Raw genomic sequence first — 17,587 nt, 5'->3', positions numbered from 1 at the left:
CCATGACCAGAAGGACTGCTGGTCCAAGGACAAAATATGCAGGCAATGCGGAAAGATGGGACACATTGCACGAGTTTGCAGGTCTGGGAAGAAGACCAATTACAACAAAAAGGCTACTAAGGAACCGTACAGGAAAGTACAAAAGATGACGGACAGTAGTTCCGAAGACCAGATGAGCGATAGTGAATCCGGGAACAAGAGACTAAGCTGTCTCAAACTTCACAACGTAATCGCAAAAGAGGATCACCGAACCATTTGGGTCACCCTCACGATAGCAGGGTCTCAAGTCAAAATGGAATTGGATACAGGATCAGCTCTAACCGTCATGAATTGACGAGACTACGAGCGGCTATTCTCACACATACCCTTGAGAGAGACATCCATTGTCTTGAGGACGTATACGGGGCAAAAAGTATACCCCAGAGGAAAAATAAGGGTGCCTGTCGAATACAACGGCAAGAAAATACGGAAATTGTATCTCTACATTCTGCAAGATGGTGGCCCACCGTTATTGGGACGTGAATGGATCAGAAAGATAAGTTTAGACTGGCACTCCATTCAGGCACTGACGGTGGCTGGTAAAAAGGATGACGACGTCACTCCTGGACGATTGTCAACAATCTTAGCTGACGCCAAAGAGGTATTTCAACAAGAACTGGGCACTCTTAAAGGCGTAACCGCCTTGATAAAAATAGAGGAGAATGCAATTCCCAAGTTTTTCAAAGCAAGACCGGTACCATATGCAATTCGCCCAGCCGTCGAGGCAGAGCTGGAGAATGCAGGCGTGTTATCTAAGGTAGACTGGAGCGAGTGGGCGACACCCATCGTTCCTGTCATGAAGAAAACGTTAAACAATAAGTCTGAGGAGCCAAGGAAGGTTCGCATCTGTGGGGACTTCAAGGTGACAGTGAACCCAGTCCTTCACACAGTACAATATCCTCTTCCAAGGATAGAAGATATCTTCGCCTCACTATCCGGAGGGAAACGTTTTACAAAAATTGACCTAGCGTAAGCATATTTGCAGATGGAGGTTGAAGAATCCTCTAGGAAGTATCTCACGATAAACACTCACAAAGGTCTTTACCAGTATAATCGACTGGTATTCGGAGTAGCATCAGCTCCGGCGATATGGCAAAGAGCGATGGAACAAGTCCTGCAAGGGATTCCGAGGACTCAGTGTTACTTGGACGACATCCTAGCGACAGGTGAAGATGACAGTGAACACCTTGCCAACCTAGAGCAGGTGCTCACTAGACTACGTGAACATGGGCTACGAGCCAATCGCCCCAAGTGCGAGTTTTTTAAGAAACAGATATCGTATTGTGGCCACGTGATTGATGAAGAGGGATTGCATAAGTCCCCTGACAAAATTGAAGCGGTAGTTAAGGCTCCAGCGCCTGAAAATGTGTCACAACTGAGGTCATTCCTCGGATTGGTGAATTACTACCATAAGTTTTTGCCGAATTTGTCCACAATTCTGCATCCACTGAACGCCCTACTACGAACGGGAGTAGCATGGAAATGGAGCAATGAATGTAAGTGGGCCTTTCAGAAGAGTAAGGACCTAATCACTTCAAGAAAAGTATTGGCTCACTACAACCCATCACTACCGATAAGAATGGCGTGTGATGCGTCTCCCTACGGCATTGGGGCGGTACTGTCACCTAAATTACTTGATGGTTCTGAGAGGCCGATAGCTTTTGCGTCACGCTCGTTAACTTCAGCCGAGTGTAACTACGCCCAGATTGACAGAGAGGCCCTCAGCCTGGTGTGGGGGGTGAAGAAGTTCAATCACTACCTGCACGGTCAGAAATTTACTCTACTAACTGATCATCAACCTCTCGTCTCCATTTTCAACCCTGAGAAGGGCGTACCGATAATGACGGCACAACGGCTACAGAGGTGGTCCCTTTTCCTAGGGGCACACCAATATGACATCGAGTACAAAGGAACTAAACAGCATGGGAATGCTGATGGATTGCCGCGCTTACCGTTGTTGACGGTGGAAGAAGAACTGGCAGTGGATCCAGTGGAGTTATTCCACTCGACTATTGTCGAATGTCTCCCTGTGACGAATGCAAACATAGAAAAGGAAACACGAAATGACCCAACACTCTCCTGGGTCTATGATTTAACGGTGAAGGGATGGCCAGCACATGGCGAACCACTGCTGCCAGCATTCTCGCAGAGAAGAGAACAGCTGTCAGTGTGCAGAGGAACCTTGATGTGTGGATCCAGAGTAGTAATTCCACCCAAATTGAAGGATAGAGTGCTCAATGAGCTTCATGAGGGTCATCTGGGAGGGGTAAAAATGAAGAACTTAGCCAGAGCGTTTGTGTGGTGGCCGGGAATCGATAGAGAAATCGAAGAGATGACCAAGAGCTGTATAGGATGCCAGAAGGTCCAAAATGCCCCACCACAAGCCCCTCTACATCCATGGGAGTGGCCCTCATCTCCATGGCAAAGGGTGCACATTGATTTTGCTGGTCCCTTTATGGACTCAATGTTTTTAATTGCGGTGGATGCACATTCAAAGTGGTCAGAGGTAATAAAAATGTCCTCAACCACCACAGAAAAAACTATCACAGTCTTACGAACCATATTCGCCAGGAATGGGCTGCCTGAACAGATTTGCTCTGACAATGGACCACAGTTTGTGTCTGAAGAGTTCCGGAGGTTCTTAAAGAACAATGGTGTTAAGCATTACACATCCACCCCATATCATCCAGCCACTAATGGATTGGCTGAGAGGTTTGTTCAAACATTCAAGAAGGCTATCAAGGCAATGTGTAATGAAGATATACCCCTACAACACAAGGTGGATAACTTCTTGTTTGCCTACCGGAATGCGACACATGCGGTTACGAACCAAACTCCAGCCATGATGTTCTTCAATCGAAGACTACGATGCCGCTTGGATTTGGTTAAGCCAAATGTCAGAAGAGATGTGGAGAACAGGCAGTTTCAGAATATGAATGAAAGGCCGACCAGGAGTTTTAAGATAGGTCAACCAGTTTTGGCCCGGGACTACCGCACAGAGAAATGGCAGCCAGGAACGATTTGTACACGGCAAGGACCTCTAATGTATACCGTGGACATTGGAGAAAGCATTGTAAGATGCCATGCTGACCAGATTCGAGAGTCACTGGAAAACTTCAACTCCACACCACGATCTGATACACCAAGCGATGAAACCGAAGTACCAATTGCATCTACCGCAGAATCGGTGATATTGGAAGCAGACGAACCAAACAACGACATTGATCCCAACTCAACCTTGCCAGAAGAACCTGATATCCCAAAGAGGCGTTATCCAGACAGAATCAGGAAGCCTCCTCAAAGACTGAACTTATAATTGCTTAACTTCAACTAATGTATCTAGCAACCGTAATTGTAATTGTAATTAGTTATTATTTAGTTGTTAAATGAATGTTATGTACTGTTTATCTAAAAGGGGAGGAATTGTTGTGTATGTCCCTTTAAGGGAATAACTGGTCTCAGACTGCAGTACCGGCAGTGACCATCCCTGTATAAAAGGCCCTAGCAAGCTTCTGTAGTTTCAGTTTCCAGATTGTCTCCATTCAGTAAAGACTTGTTAAACCAACTCCTGCATTCCGTGTCTCCATTAACACACGGATTTAATAGAGAGGTCATGAGGAAAGATCGGAGAGAAACTGGAGAAAGGTGCAAGTTCAGGGCTAGGGCAGGGGGGATCCTTAGAGGAAGCTTGGCCTGGGGAAGGAAGCGAAGTGGCAGGGGCATGGTCTCAACCTAAGAGGCAAAGAAGTCCATGAGCTCCTCACACTTGTTGTTGGAGGTGACGGTGGAGGAGACAGGGGAGAGAGGTTTAAGAAGATGGTTTGCAGCAGAGAAAAGAAGCCGGGGGTTATCTTTGCATTCTAGAATGATCCTGGAATAGTGAGCAGATTTGGCAGACAAGAGCAGGACCCGATTTAAGTGGTCCAGTCAGATCTGGCGGTGAATGGCTAAACAAGTTGTCCACCATATCCGTTTAATTCTGTGTCCCTTCAACGAAAGGTCGCGGATAAAGGGCCATACCAGGGGGAACGGCTAAGATGAGCGAGAGTAATGGTTTTAATAGGGACAAGGGCATCAAAGTTGGGGGTGAGGGTGTGGTTGAGCAGATCGGTAGTTGCTGAAATGTCCTGGTGAATGGAGGGCCAAAGACTGTTTGGATTTCGTAAGTGCAGTTGCAAGTGATTTGGGTGAGAGTATTTTCCAGGAGTGAACACAGAAGGAAGTAGGTTTGACGGGGGGTCGGGGGGGGAGGGTGGAAGGGGGATGTGGGTGGAGAGCAATACATGGAAGTAGTCAGAGATGGCCTTATCTGTGATTGACACGATGCAAGTAGCGAGGCCACGAGAGATGGTAAGATCAAGGGGGTTACCGTGAATATGGGTTGGGGAGTTTACATGGAGGGAGAGATTAAGGGAGGATAGGAGGATAGTGATCTCAGAGGAGAGAGAGCGTGATGAATTGAGATGGAGGTTGAAATCACCGAGGATGAGAAATCGCTTGGTGCAGGGGCTGAGGGAGGAAAGCAGTGAAGATATCTCGGTGATAACATTTTTATGGTACTTGGGTGTGCAGTAGAGAATGAGAATGTTAAATGAGAGGTGAAGGGGGTGGAGCAAGGTGAGAAGTTCAAAGGAGGAGAAAGTGGCGGAGGAGTAGGGGGACAGACCAAGGTGCGATTTGGTGATGAAAGCCACATCGCCACCACGGTAGTTTGAGCGGCGCAAGTGGTGGAAGGTATGACCAGGCAGGGAGGCTTGTTTAGGGGGGAAGGTGTCATCACCCCTCAGCCAGGTTTCTGTCAAGGCCATGATGGTGATGCAATCATCCACGATAAGCTCATGGATGGCAAGGGCCTTGTTCACAAGTGAATGGACATTCTGGAGGGAGATGCAAAGATTGCTGATCCCCTGCCAGAATCCACAGGGTCAGCACTGGGAGGGGTGAGTTGGACGGGGAGGAGATTGGCAAGATTAGCCCCCAGCGGGTGCGCTGAGCAGGAAGGTTGGCGAGAGGGTTGGGGCAGACGGGGTTGCTGCTTGTGAGGAGGCAGTGATGAGTGCCTCAATGGGCCCTTCGCAGGATTCCAAGAGAGGCACAGAGGGAAGCTGCAGGCTTCTCTAGGAGGGAGTCAAGCCGGGGACGGCGGAAGGAGAGTAAGAAGGTCGAAGTGTAATGAAGGGTTGGGGTAATGATTTGGGAGGGCAAAGTACCCGAGAGAGGTGAAATGAAAGATGGCATGACAACAGGATAGAGCGCTCAAGGTTGGGTAGGAAAAAACAGTGGGAGAAAAAAGTGGAAATAGAAGTGATTGGCTCGGGTCCGGAGCAGCAGCCAAAGTGCGCACGTGAATGGACACAGGGAAAACTCAAGTTTCATAGGCTTGGTTATGTAGCAATTATTGGGATACATATTTCCTGGTAGTAACAGGGAAAAGATAGGAGACAATAGGAGGGTGTTCAGAGTCAAAGTCAGAGGTCCCGTGGAAGGATAAAGTTGACGTAGATAGGGTAGAGTCGGCATGGAGCTTCGACGAAATGTTGTCCAAGTTCGAGACAGGCTTAGCGGCCGAGTGAAATCCAGAAACTATTCGCAGGGTAGAGAATTGGAGGAGGAAGGTTATTTCCATGGGAGTGAAGATCCAGGAGATGTGCAGAATTGGTTGCGGAGCCGAAAGTTGATGGCAAAGTTGGAGGTCACCGTAGATGAGAGCAGAGGAGAAAAGTAACCCACTAGCCAGAAACCAACAAAGTTGAAAAACCAGTGCTCACCTTACACAATACTGCCCCCTTATACTTCGCCTGCAGATGAACATTCACTGCCCTCTCCACACCTCCCTCCAGAATGCCCACTCGCTCGTGAACAAGGCCCTTGCCATCTACGACCTTATTGCGGATGCTTGCATTGACTTCATGGCTTTGACTGAAACTCGGCTCACCGGTGGTGAGACTTTGCCCCTTACTGCAGAAGGCAGTAGAAGCCTTTTCTCCGGGTGCTCCGGTTTCCTCCCACAGTCCAAAGATGTGCGGGTTAGGTTGATTGGCTATGATAAATTGACCCTTAGTGTTAGGGGGATTAAATACGTGGGGTTACAGGGATAGGGTGGGATATGTGTAGGGGTTACAGGGATCGGGTGGGATATGTGTCGGTGCAGGCTCGATGGGCCGAAATGGCCTCTATCTGCACTGTGGGGATTCTGTGATTCTGTGATTGTGAAGCCAATTCATTAAATATATTCAAGAAGGAGTTGGATATATTTCTTAAGGCTAAAGGGATCAAGGGGTATGGGGAGAAAGCAGGGACCGGGTACTGAAATTGGATGATCAGCCATGATCGCATTGAATGGTGGAGCAGGCTCGAGGGGCCGAATGGCCTACTCCTGCTCCTATCTTCTATGTTTCTATGTTACTGAAACCTCCCTGCCGAATTTTCCTTCCACCACGTGCCCCACCCAAACTGCCATGGTAGTGGTGTGGTTCTTACCACCAAATTACAACTTGGTCTCTCCCCCTATTTGACCGATACCTTCTTTTCCTTCAACTGCCTCACCTTGCTCCACGCCTCGTCTCTTTTAGAATCTGTCTTCTCTACCAACCCCACCCAAGCCCTATGCCGAGTTTCTCATTGAGATAGACTTCCTGCTTTCCTCTCTCAGCCTCTGCATGGAACACGTTCTCATCCTTGGTGATTTCAATCTCCATCTCAGCTATCCTCGCCCTCTTTCCTCTCAATTCACTGCCCGCCTGTCCTCCCCAAACCTCTCTGTCCATAGAAATTCTCTCCCCATAACCACGGCCAGATGCTTGATCTTTCCATCTCATGAAGCCTCCCACTTCCATGGTCTTGATCGCTGATTAGGTCATTTCCGACCCCTTCCTTGCACCTCCTAACTCCCTTCCAACCCCACTGCCTTCTGCATCCATTCCTGAAAAAAACTCTCCTCCAGGTTACTGACAACTGCACTTTGAAACTGCCAACTGTCTGGACATTAGTTCTGCACTCACCATGATACTTCTGCAGCTAACGATCTGCTCAAACAGAAACTCACCTCCACATTTGATGGTCTTGTCCCCAACAAAACTATTACTCGCTCCTGCCCTCATCATTCCCCCTGACATGACCCTCACCTTTGCTCCTTCAAGTGCAAGGGACCACAAATTGAGCATATCTGGCCCACAACTAGTTTAGCCTTCCATCACCAGATATGGCAGGAACAGACCGAGTGCTATCGGACCTCACTCTGCTCTGCCAAAGCCACCCACTACTCCAGGATCACCCTGGATGGCAAATATAACCCGGCTTCTTTTCTCCACTATCAACCATCTCCTGAAACCCCTCTCCCATGCCCGCTCCTTCCTCCCATGCAACAACGAGTACGAAGAGCTCATGGATTTCTTTGTCACTAAGATTGCAACCATCTGTTCAGCTGATTCCGCACCTTCCCCTAGCACACCGGGCCAAACCTGCCCCCAGGCTCTTCCCTTACTGAGTCCTGATCCTGTGTCTTTGTCTAGTTTCTCTCCTATCTCCCTGCTGCACTCTCTGATCTCAGCTTGTCCATGAGACCCATCCCCTGCTCTCTTGACCTCCCTCCCACCAAACTGTGGACCACCCAACTTCCCTTCCTGCCGCCATGCTAATTGACATAAATTATTCCCTCTCTGCATGTACTGACCATCTATCAAAACTGCTCTTGAGAGACCTGTAGCTGGACAGCAGAGAAGGGGCAGCAGAGAGAGAGAGCAGCAAAGGGGTGGGCAGCTGAGAGGGCGCTGCACAGAGAGGGAGCAGCAAAGGGGGCGCTGCACAGAGAGGGGGCAGCAGAGGGGGCACTGCACAGAGAGGGGGCAGCATTGGAGGTGCTGCATAGAGAGGGGGCAGCAGAGGGGGCACTGCACAGAGAAGGGGCAGCAGAGGGGGCGCTGCACAGAGAGGGGGAAGCAGTGGAGGTGCTGCACAGAGAGGGGGCAGCAGAGGGGGCACTGCACAGAGAAGGGGCAGCAGAGAGGGCGCTGCACAGAGAGGGCAGCAGAGGGCGCTGCACAGAGAGGGGGCAGTAGAGAGGGCAGTGCACAGAGAGGGGGCAGTAGAGGGGGCGCTGAACAGAGCAAGGGCAGCAGAGCGGGTGCTGCACAGAGAGGGGACAGCAGAGGGGGCGCTGCATAGAGAGGGGCCAGCAGAGGGGGCGCTGCACAGAGAGGGAGCAGCAGAGGGGGCGCTGCACAGAGAGGGGGCAGCAGAGGGGGCGCTGCACAGAGAGGGGGCAGCAGAGGGGGCGCTGCACAGAGAGGGGGCAGCAGAGGGGGCGCTGAACAGAGAGAGGGCAGCAGAGTGGGCGCTGCATAGAGAGGGGGCAGCAGAGGGGGCGCTGCACAGAGAGGGGGCAGCAGAGGGGCTGCTGCACAGAGAGAGGGCAGCAGAGGAGGTGCTGCACAGAGAGGGGGCAGCTCACAGGGGGGCTACGCTCGACACAGGGCGTACAGGCCGAGGCTGAGTTTCCTTGACATGTCCAAACAGCAGTGTTTCAGGAGGCTCAGGTTGTTGTGCCAGGTGGTGGCAGACATCTGCAGCCTCCTAGAAGAAGACCTGCTCCCTTCTGGACCTGGTTGGCCACCAGTGGCTGTAAAAGTGAACACAACCCTCAACCTTTTTGCCTCCGGATCCTTCCAGGACACGACCGGAGACATATCCAGGATCTCCCAGTCGGCGGCCCAACAATGTATAAGACAGGTGAGTGATGGCCTGTTTGCCAAGGCTGGCAATTGTGTCAACATCACCTGAGGTGAGGCTAGTCAGAATGAGCGGACACTCAGGCTTGCATCTCTGGCTGGCTTCCCACAGGTGCAGGGCATCATCGACTGCACGCACGTTGCAATCTGTGCACCCCAGATCAACCAGGAGTATTCGTCAACCACAAGGGCTTCCAATCCATCAATGTGCAGCTGCTGTGCAACCACAAGGTTCCCGGGGAGCTGCCATGGTGCTTTCATCCTGCAGTAGTCCAAGCTCTCTGATGTCTTTGGAGCTGCAAGCAGACTTAAGGCATGGCTGCTAGGAGACAAAGGTTACCCACTTCAAACTTGGCCGATGACACCCGTGAAAACCAACCAATGAAGCCCAAGAGCAGTACAACAAAAGCCATATGTCAACCAGATGTGTCACAATCGGCATGCTCAAGATGCGCTTCAGGTGCCTGAACAGACCTGGAGGCGCCCTTCATTACGCACCAGCCAGGGTGTCCAGAATGATTGTGGTGTCCTGCGCTCTGCACATCATTGCGCAGGATAGGCTCCACAGGAGGAACAAGGCGCTGAGCGCACACCATCTACAGGTGGATCCGAGGAGGAAGAGGAGCAGGAGCAAGAGGAATATGGCAACCCCAATGTAGCACCAGCCACTCACATTGCTGTCCGGGTGCCAGGGATTCCCTTATGGCTGTAAGGTTCAGTTAGATGCCAGCACTGGACCGATGTAGCAATCACACCCAACAGCCACTCTCCTCGCTCCTCTCCTCAGTCCCACTAAAACAAAGCAGTTCAAAAACAACCCATCACCTATTACACATCCATTGATCTGTCATCCTATTTAAGGTATCCAGAGACGTTGTGATCAAGGGCTGCATGATCTCATTTGATTGCCGTGATTGATGTGCCATGAGGAATTGTACTCACCCTTCCTGACCTGGTTAGGTCATTATAGCGCTTCCTGCACTGAATCCAGGAACGTGGCACAATGCTCCTGCTGCTCACTTCCTGGGTCACCTCCAGCCAGGCCTCCTTTGTGCCAGCAGCAGGTTTCTTCTTCCCATTGCTGGCGAAGAGGATCTCTCTCCGGCTCCTGACAGCATTCAGCAGTACATCGAGCGATGCATTATTAAAGTTGGACGCTGCCTTTGAGCGTCCTGAGTCCATTTGTACAATGGCTGTCTCTAGGCAAAAACTCCCAACTCCTCCAAATTCCATCTTTGAAATGGACCTTTAAATACTGGAGTTGAGATTATGTCAGGCAGGTCCGCACCACGCCCGGTGCCCCGCATTCGATGTCAAACCCGGAAGTAAAATGATAATGAGGTAGCCATGTTAAAATTCCACAGACAGAGATGCTGAAATTCCTTCCGGGTTTCCCACCCGACATTGCACATCCCGCTCCAAACACACCGCGGAGTTATTATTGGGGCCATTGTCTCAGGCTGATCCAAAACGTTCCAAACCTCAGCATTCTATTGGACCCCGACTTCAGCTTCCAACCCCATATCTTTTCCATCGCGAAGACTGCCTACTTCCACTTCCGTAACATCACCCACCATGTGCTGCTGAAACCCTCATCCATGCCTCTGTCCCCTCCAGACTCGGCTGTTCTCCTGCCTGGCCTCCAATGTTGCACTCTCCATAACCTTCAGCTCATCCAAATCTCTACTGCCCATATCGTGTCCCACATCCCAAGTCTCACTCACTCATCACCCCTGTCCTTACTGAACTACATTGGCTCCAGGTCCCCCAATCCATTCATGGCCCAGCCTTTCCCTATCTCTGTAACCTACTTCAGCCCTAAAACCTGAGCTTTCTCCTTGTCCTCCCTACAATTGTGTTGTGTGTTCAGAACTCTCAAAGGAATACACATCCTCACCTCGTGTGAGGAACATCAAAGTCAACAACAAGCAAGAATAATGATGGTGACAGGACCATTAGCCTATTTACGATATCATTAAACTCCAATCTGGTATCAGAACAGTCTCTTGGCTGCCATTTGTGTACAAACTATTCTAACCTGTGCCACAGTGTGTTTCTGGGTTGGGAGCTAAAGCTGTCTTTCTAATTCAGTTCCACAGGTGTTCAGTGAAATGAAAGCGTCATTGGCCGATTTCAAGATGGAACTTTCCCAGATAAAGAGTAACAGTAAGTGTTAAATGCCAGTCCGGATCTCCAGTTCAAAGGGCTCTCTAGTTTTTCAGATGGTCTGCTCATTCTTCGAGGATTGATCTCCAGTGCATTTCACACTGGAGTGTTTTGCTTGGTTCAAATTTTGAACCAATCAAGTATAAGTGGATTTGATTGGTTCACACTTCCCATGGCCCATTATAAAAGCACTACAGATTTTTATGCTGTGAACACATTGGGGGAATTCCCAGAGAAGAAAATTAAATAGATAATAAATGAGTGTCCATGTACTGTACAATTAAAATCAATAGAATCTTACAGCACGGAAGGAGGTCATTCAGCCCATCATGTGTGCTGGCTCTCCGGGATTACAACAGTGACTACACTTCAAAAGTACTTCATTGGCTGTAAAGCACTTTGAGACGTCTGGTGGTCGTGAAAGACGCTGTATAAATAATAGTCTTTCTTTCTTTTTTTCCGCCACTATTTCTGGTTGGCCATTCCAGGTCTTAAAAACCATTTGCATAAAACAATTCCTAACCTCTCCCTTCATTGTGTTGCTGATCACCTTCAAATCTTCAGTTAATGCCCTCCAGTTACCAACTCGCCAACCAGTGGAAACAGTTTTGTCTGTTTTCTCCTGTGAAAATCTCTCGTGTTCGAAAGCAAAATTGATCTTGTTCTACAAACAGTGCCACACGATCTCAAGTGTTGTTCCTCTTTCAGTTACAGGAACGTCTGAGGAGACAAGAAGCTCAGTCGCTGAACTTAGGACTGACATTTCACAGCTGAAGGAGAGTAAGTTTAATAACCATCAGTGAGACCTTTGATCTCCAATTATTCATACTGGAAACTATCAGAATGGTGACACTGGGATCGGGTGGATTGATAATACTGCACAGATACTGATCACTGGCTCTGGTTACTACAGACATTTATATTGGTGCACAGAGTGGGATTAAACGGAGTGGATTGAACAGAGTGCTTTATTTGGGAGTTTGGAAAGAGTGGAAATTTGGAGAAGAGGGGGAAGGAGTTGCTGCTTGTTGCCTACGCTACTTGTAGTGCTTTGTGTTACAGGCAGATATTTAATTTCAGTACCCTTAACCTAATCTAGATCAAGTAAGTAGTCAAGAAACTACACTGTAAACTAAGTTACCTAAATACAAATTTAATTAAATAAAACAAGGTCATATTGGGATTGCAGTGCAGGTGGTGTGCCGCAACTGCAGCATGTGGGAGTTAGTGGAGAGCTTTGTGATCCCGGACAACCACGTTTGCAGTAAGTGCCTGCATCTTGAGGAACTTCAGCTCAGAGTTTTTGAGCTGGAGTCTGAGGTACAGACATTGCGGGGCATCAGGGATGGGGAGAGTTACCTGGGCACTTTGATCCAAGAGGCAGTCACACCCCTTAGGTTAGATAGTGGTACAGGTCTGGTTAGTGGTCAGGGACAGGAGGGTGTGATTGCAACTCAGGCAGGTAAGGGAACTCCAGGTACAGTGCTGGAGGAGCCTCAGCCTTTGCCCTTGTCCAACAACTATGAGGTTCTTGCTCCCTGTGTGGATGAGGGAAAAGCCTGCAGGATGGATGAGCAAGCTGACCTGGGTGGGTAAGGCCTCCTGTGCCGACGCCTGTTGGACCTTCTCCGTCTGGCCATGACAGGCACTCTCTCACGGCGTCTCTGAGCCCTCTGAATGCAATGCAGTAAGCCAACTTTTGCACCCATTACAGTCCCCATTAGATGTATCGAATTAATGCTATGGCACTGAAGTTCCGGTTCGGGGCGCACAAAGGGCGTTGCACCATGAAATGACGTCAGGATCAGCGCGCGCAGCTAAGTGGGCACAACAGTTTTGCACCGCCGCTAATTCTTGACTGAAGTTCGCGAGAGGTGCAGATCGCGCCGCGCCCGGGCGCCAGCCGCCTCGCGCCCCGCTTCTCGGCCTCTTAAGGCGCTAGCGGCTGGCGCTAACCACTGAGTTTCTAGGCCCAAGACTTTTACAGATTTATGTAGGAAATCTAAACAATATGATATAAAAGTAACTAACAATAGATGTTTGGAACAATCTTCCACAAATGGCAGTTTATGCTGGGTCAACTGTTAATTTTAAATCTAACCAAAGGTATTAAGGGATTGGGGTAAAGGCAGGTACATGGAGTTAGGTCAGAGATCAGCCACAATCACATTGAGTGGCGGAAAAGGCTCGAGGGGTTAAAAGGCCTCCTCCATTCCTATGTTCCCTTCCCCATCACTAACTCCATCCGATCCATATCGCTAACTTCATCACTTCCCCATCACTAACACCATCCATTCCCCATTTCTAAAACCATCCCATTCCCTTCACTAACTCCACCCGTTCCCCATCACTAAATCCATTCCTTCCCCATCACTAACTCCATCCCTTCCCCATCACTAAATCCATCCCTTCCCCATCACTAAATTCATCACTTCCCCATCACTAACTCCATTGCTTCCACATCATTAAATCCATCCCTTCCCCATCCCGAACACAATCATTTCCCCATCATTAACTCCATCCCTTCCCCATAACTGACTGCATCCCTGCCCCATCACTAACTACATCACTTCCCGATCACTAACTTCATCATTCCCCATCATTAACTCCATTACAGTCCAATCACTAATTCCATCCCTTCCCCATCACTAAATCCATCACTTCCCCATCACTAACTCCATCCCTTCCCCATCATTAAGTCCATCCATGTCCCATCACTAACTCCATCCCTTCCCCATCACTAACTCCATCCCTTCCCCATCACTAATTCCATCCCTTCCCCATCACGAACTCCATCCCTTCCCCATCACTAACTCCATCCCTTCCCCATCACTAACTCCATCCCTTCCCCATCACTAACTCCATCCCTTCCCCATCAAAAACTCCATTTCTTCCCATCACTATCTCCATTCCTTCCCCATCACTAACTCCATCCCTTCCCCATCACTAACTCCATCCCTTCCCCATCACTAACTCCATTCCTTCCCCATCACTAACTCCATCCCTTCCCCATCACTAACTCCATCCATTCCCCATCACTAAATCCATCCCTTCCCCATCACTAACTCCATCCCTTCCCCATCACAAACTCCATTTCTTCCCATCACTAACTCCATTCCTTCCCCATCACTAACTCCATCCCTTCCCCATCACTAACTCCATCCCATCCCCATCACTAACTGCATCCCTTCCCCATCACAATCTCCATCACTTCCCCATCACTAACTCCATCCCTTCCCCATCACTGACACCATCCCTTCCCCATCACTAAATCCATTCCTTCCCCATCACTAACTCCATCCCTTCCCCATCACTGACTCCATCCCTTCCCCATCACTAACTCCATCCCTTCCCCATCACTAAATCCATCACTTCCCCATCACTAACTCCATCCCTTCCCCATCACTTAGTCCATCCATGTCCCATCACTAACTCCATCACTTCCCCATCACTAACTTCATCCCTTCCCCATCACTAACTCCATTCCTTCCCCATCACAAACTCCATCCCTTCCCCATCACTAGCTCCATCCCTTCCCCATCACTAACTCCATCCCTTCCCCATCACTAACTCCATCCCTTCCCCATCACTAACTCCATCCCTTCCCCATCACTAAATCCATCACTTCCCCATCACTAACTCCATCCCTTCCCCATCACTTAGTCCATCCATGTCCCATCACTAACTCCATCCCTTCCCCATCACTAACTCTATCCCTTCCCCATCACTAACTCCATCCCTTCCCCATCACAAACTCCATCTCTTCCCCATCACTAGCTCCATCCCTTCCCCATCACTAACTCCATCCCTTCCCCATCACTAACTCCATCCCTTCCCCATCACTAACTCCATCCCTTCCCCATCACTAACACCATCCCTTCCCCATCACTAACTCTATCCCTTCCCCATCACTAACTCCATCCCTTCCCCATCACAAACTCCATCTCTTCCCCATCACTAGCTCCATCCCTTCCCCATCACTAACTCCATCCCTTCCCCATCACTAACTCCATCCCTTCCGCATCACTAACTCCATCCCTTCCCCATCACTAAATCCATCCCTTCCCCATCACTAACTCCATCCCTTCCCCATCACAAACTCCATTTCTTCCCATCACTATCTCCATTCCTTCCCCATCACTAACTCCATCCCTTCCCCATCACTAACTCCATCCCATCCCCATCACTAACTGCATCCCTTCCCCATCACAATCTCCATCACTTGCCCATCACTACATCCATTCCTTCCCCATCACTAACTCCATCCCTTCCCCATCACTGACTCCATCCCTTCCCCATCACTAACTCCATCCCTTCCCCATCACAAAAACCAACCCTTCCCCATCACTAACTCCATCCCTTCCCCATCACAAACTCCATTTCTTCCCATCACTAACTGCATCCCTTCCCCATCACAATCTCCATCCCTTCCCCATCACTAACTCCATCCCTTCCACATCACTGACTCCATCCCTTCCCCATTACTAAATCCATTCCTTCCCCATCACTAACTCCATCCCTTCCCCATCACTGACTCCATCCCTTCCCCATCACTAACTCCATCCCTTCCCCATCACTGACTCCATTCCTTCCCCATGACTAACTCCATCCCTCCCCCATCACTGACTCCATCCCTTCCCCATCACTAAATTCATCCCTTCCCCATCACTAACTCCATCCCTCCCGTATCACTAACTCCATCACTTCCCCATCACTAACTCCATCGTTTGCCCATCACTAACTCCATCCTTTCCCCATCACTATCTCCATCATTTCCCCATCAGTAACTCTATCCCTTCACCATCACTTCCCCATCACTAATTCCATCCATTCCCCATCACTAACTCCATCCCTTCCCCATCACGAACTCCATCCCTTCCCCATCCCGAACACAATCATTTCCCCATCATTAACTCCATCCCTTCCCCATTACTGATTGCATCCCTGCCCCTTCACTAACTACATCACTTCCCGATCACTAACTCCATCACTTCCCCATCATTAACTCCATTACGGTCCAATCACTAATTCCATCCCTTCCCCATCACTAAATCCATCACTTCCCCATCACTAACTCCATCCCTTCCCCATCACTTAGTCCATCCATGTCCCATCACTAACTCCATCCCTTCCCCATCATTAACGCCATTCCTTCCCATCACTAACTCCATCACTTCCCCATCACTATCTCCATCCCTTACCCATCAGTAAATCCATCCCTTCCCCATCACTAACTCCATCCCTTCCCCATCACTAACTCCATCCCTTCCCCATCACTAACTCCATCCCTTCCCCATCACTAACTCCATCCCTTCCCCATCACTATCTCCATCCCTTCCCCATCACTAACTCCATCCCTTCCGCAACACTAACTCCATCCCTTCCCCATCACAAACTCCATTTCTTCCCATCACTAACTCCATTCCTTCCCCATCACGAACTCCATCCCTTCCCCATCACTAACTCCATCCCTTCCCCACCACTAACTCCATCCCTTCCCCATTACTAACTCCATCCCTTCCCCATCACTAACTCATCCCTTCCCCATCACGAACTTCATCCCTTCCCCATCACTAAATCCATCCCTTCCCCATCACTAACTCCATTCCTTCCCCATCACTAACTCATCCCTTCCCCATCACAAACTCCATCCCTTCCCCATCACTAAATCCATCCCTTCCCCATCACTAACTCATCCCTTCCCCATCACTAACTCCATCCCTTCCCCATCACTAAATCCATCCCTTCCCCATCACTAACTCCATTCCTTCCCCATCACTAACTCCATCCCTTCCCCATCACTAACTCCATCCCATTCCCATCACTAACTGCATCCCTTCCCCATCACAATCTCCATCCCTTCCCCATCACTAACTCCACCCTTTCCCCATCTATAACTCCATCCCTTCCCCATCACTAAATCCATCCCTACCACATCACTAACTCCATCGAAGTTACCATCACTAACTCCATCACTTCCCCCTCACTAACCCCTTCCCATACCCATCACCAACTCCATCCCTTCCCATCACTTAATCCATCCCTGTCCCATCACTCACTCCATCCCTTCCCCATCACTAACTCCATCCTTCCCTCATCAGTAACTCCATCCCTTCCCCATCAGTAACACCATCCCTTCCCCATCATTAACTCCATCAATTCCCCATTATTAACTCCATCCCTTCCCAATCACTATCTCCATCCCTTCCCCATCACTAACTCCATCCCTTCCCCATCACTAACTCCTTCCCTTCCCCATCAGTAACTCCATCCCGTCCCCATCACTATCTCCATCCCTTCCCCATCACTAATTCCATCCCTTCCCCATCAGTAACTCCTTCCCTTCCCCATCACTAAATCCTTCCCTTCCCCATCACTAACTCCATCCCTTCCCCATCACTGACTCCATCCTTTCCCCATCACTAACTCCATTCCTGCCCCATCAGTAACTCCATCCCATCCCCATCACTAATTCCATCACTTCCCCATTACTAACTCCAAACCATTCCATCACTAACTCCATCCCTTCCCCATCACTAACTCCATTCCTTCCCCATCACTAAAACCATCCCTTCCCCATCACTAACTCGGTCCCTTCCCCATCACTAACTCCATCCCTTCCCCATCACTAACTCCATCCCTTCCCCATCACTAAC

General features: G+C 49.5%; 1 protein-coding gene across 1 annotated transcript in view; it reads left to right on the top strand.

Annotated features, from left to right (window-relative positions):
- LOC147097565 (C-type lectin domain family 4 member G-like) overlaps positions 1–17,587 on the top strand; it is a 70,830-nt gene that overhangs the window by 6,199 nt on the left and 47,044 nt on the right. Inside the window, exon 3 of the mRNA XM_085971408.1 lies at positions 11,640–11,711. Within this exon, the coding sequence (XP_085827534.1) occupies positions 11,640–11,711 (72 nt within the window). The remainder of the gene's footprint in view (positions 1–11,639; positions 11,712–17,587) is intronic.

The sequence above is a fragment of the Somniosus microcephalus genome, chromosome 31, assembly GCF_052327205.1.
Source record: "Somniosus microcephalus isolate GS21.2 chromosome 31, FLI_Smic_1.0, whole genome shotgun sequence".
Lineage (NCBI taxonomy): Eukaryota > Metazoa > Chordata > Chondrichthyes > Squaliformes > Somniosidae > Somniosus > Somniosus microcephalus.
The sequence above is the reverse complement of the archived record's forward strand: the minus strand, read 5'-3'. Positions and strand labels throughout refer to the sequence as shown.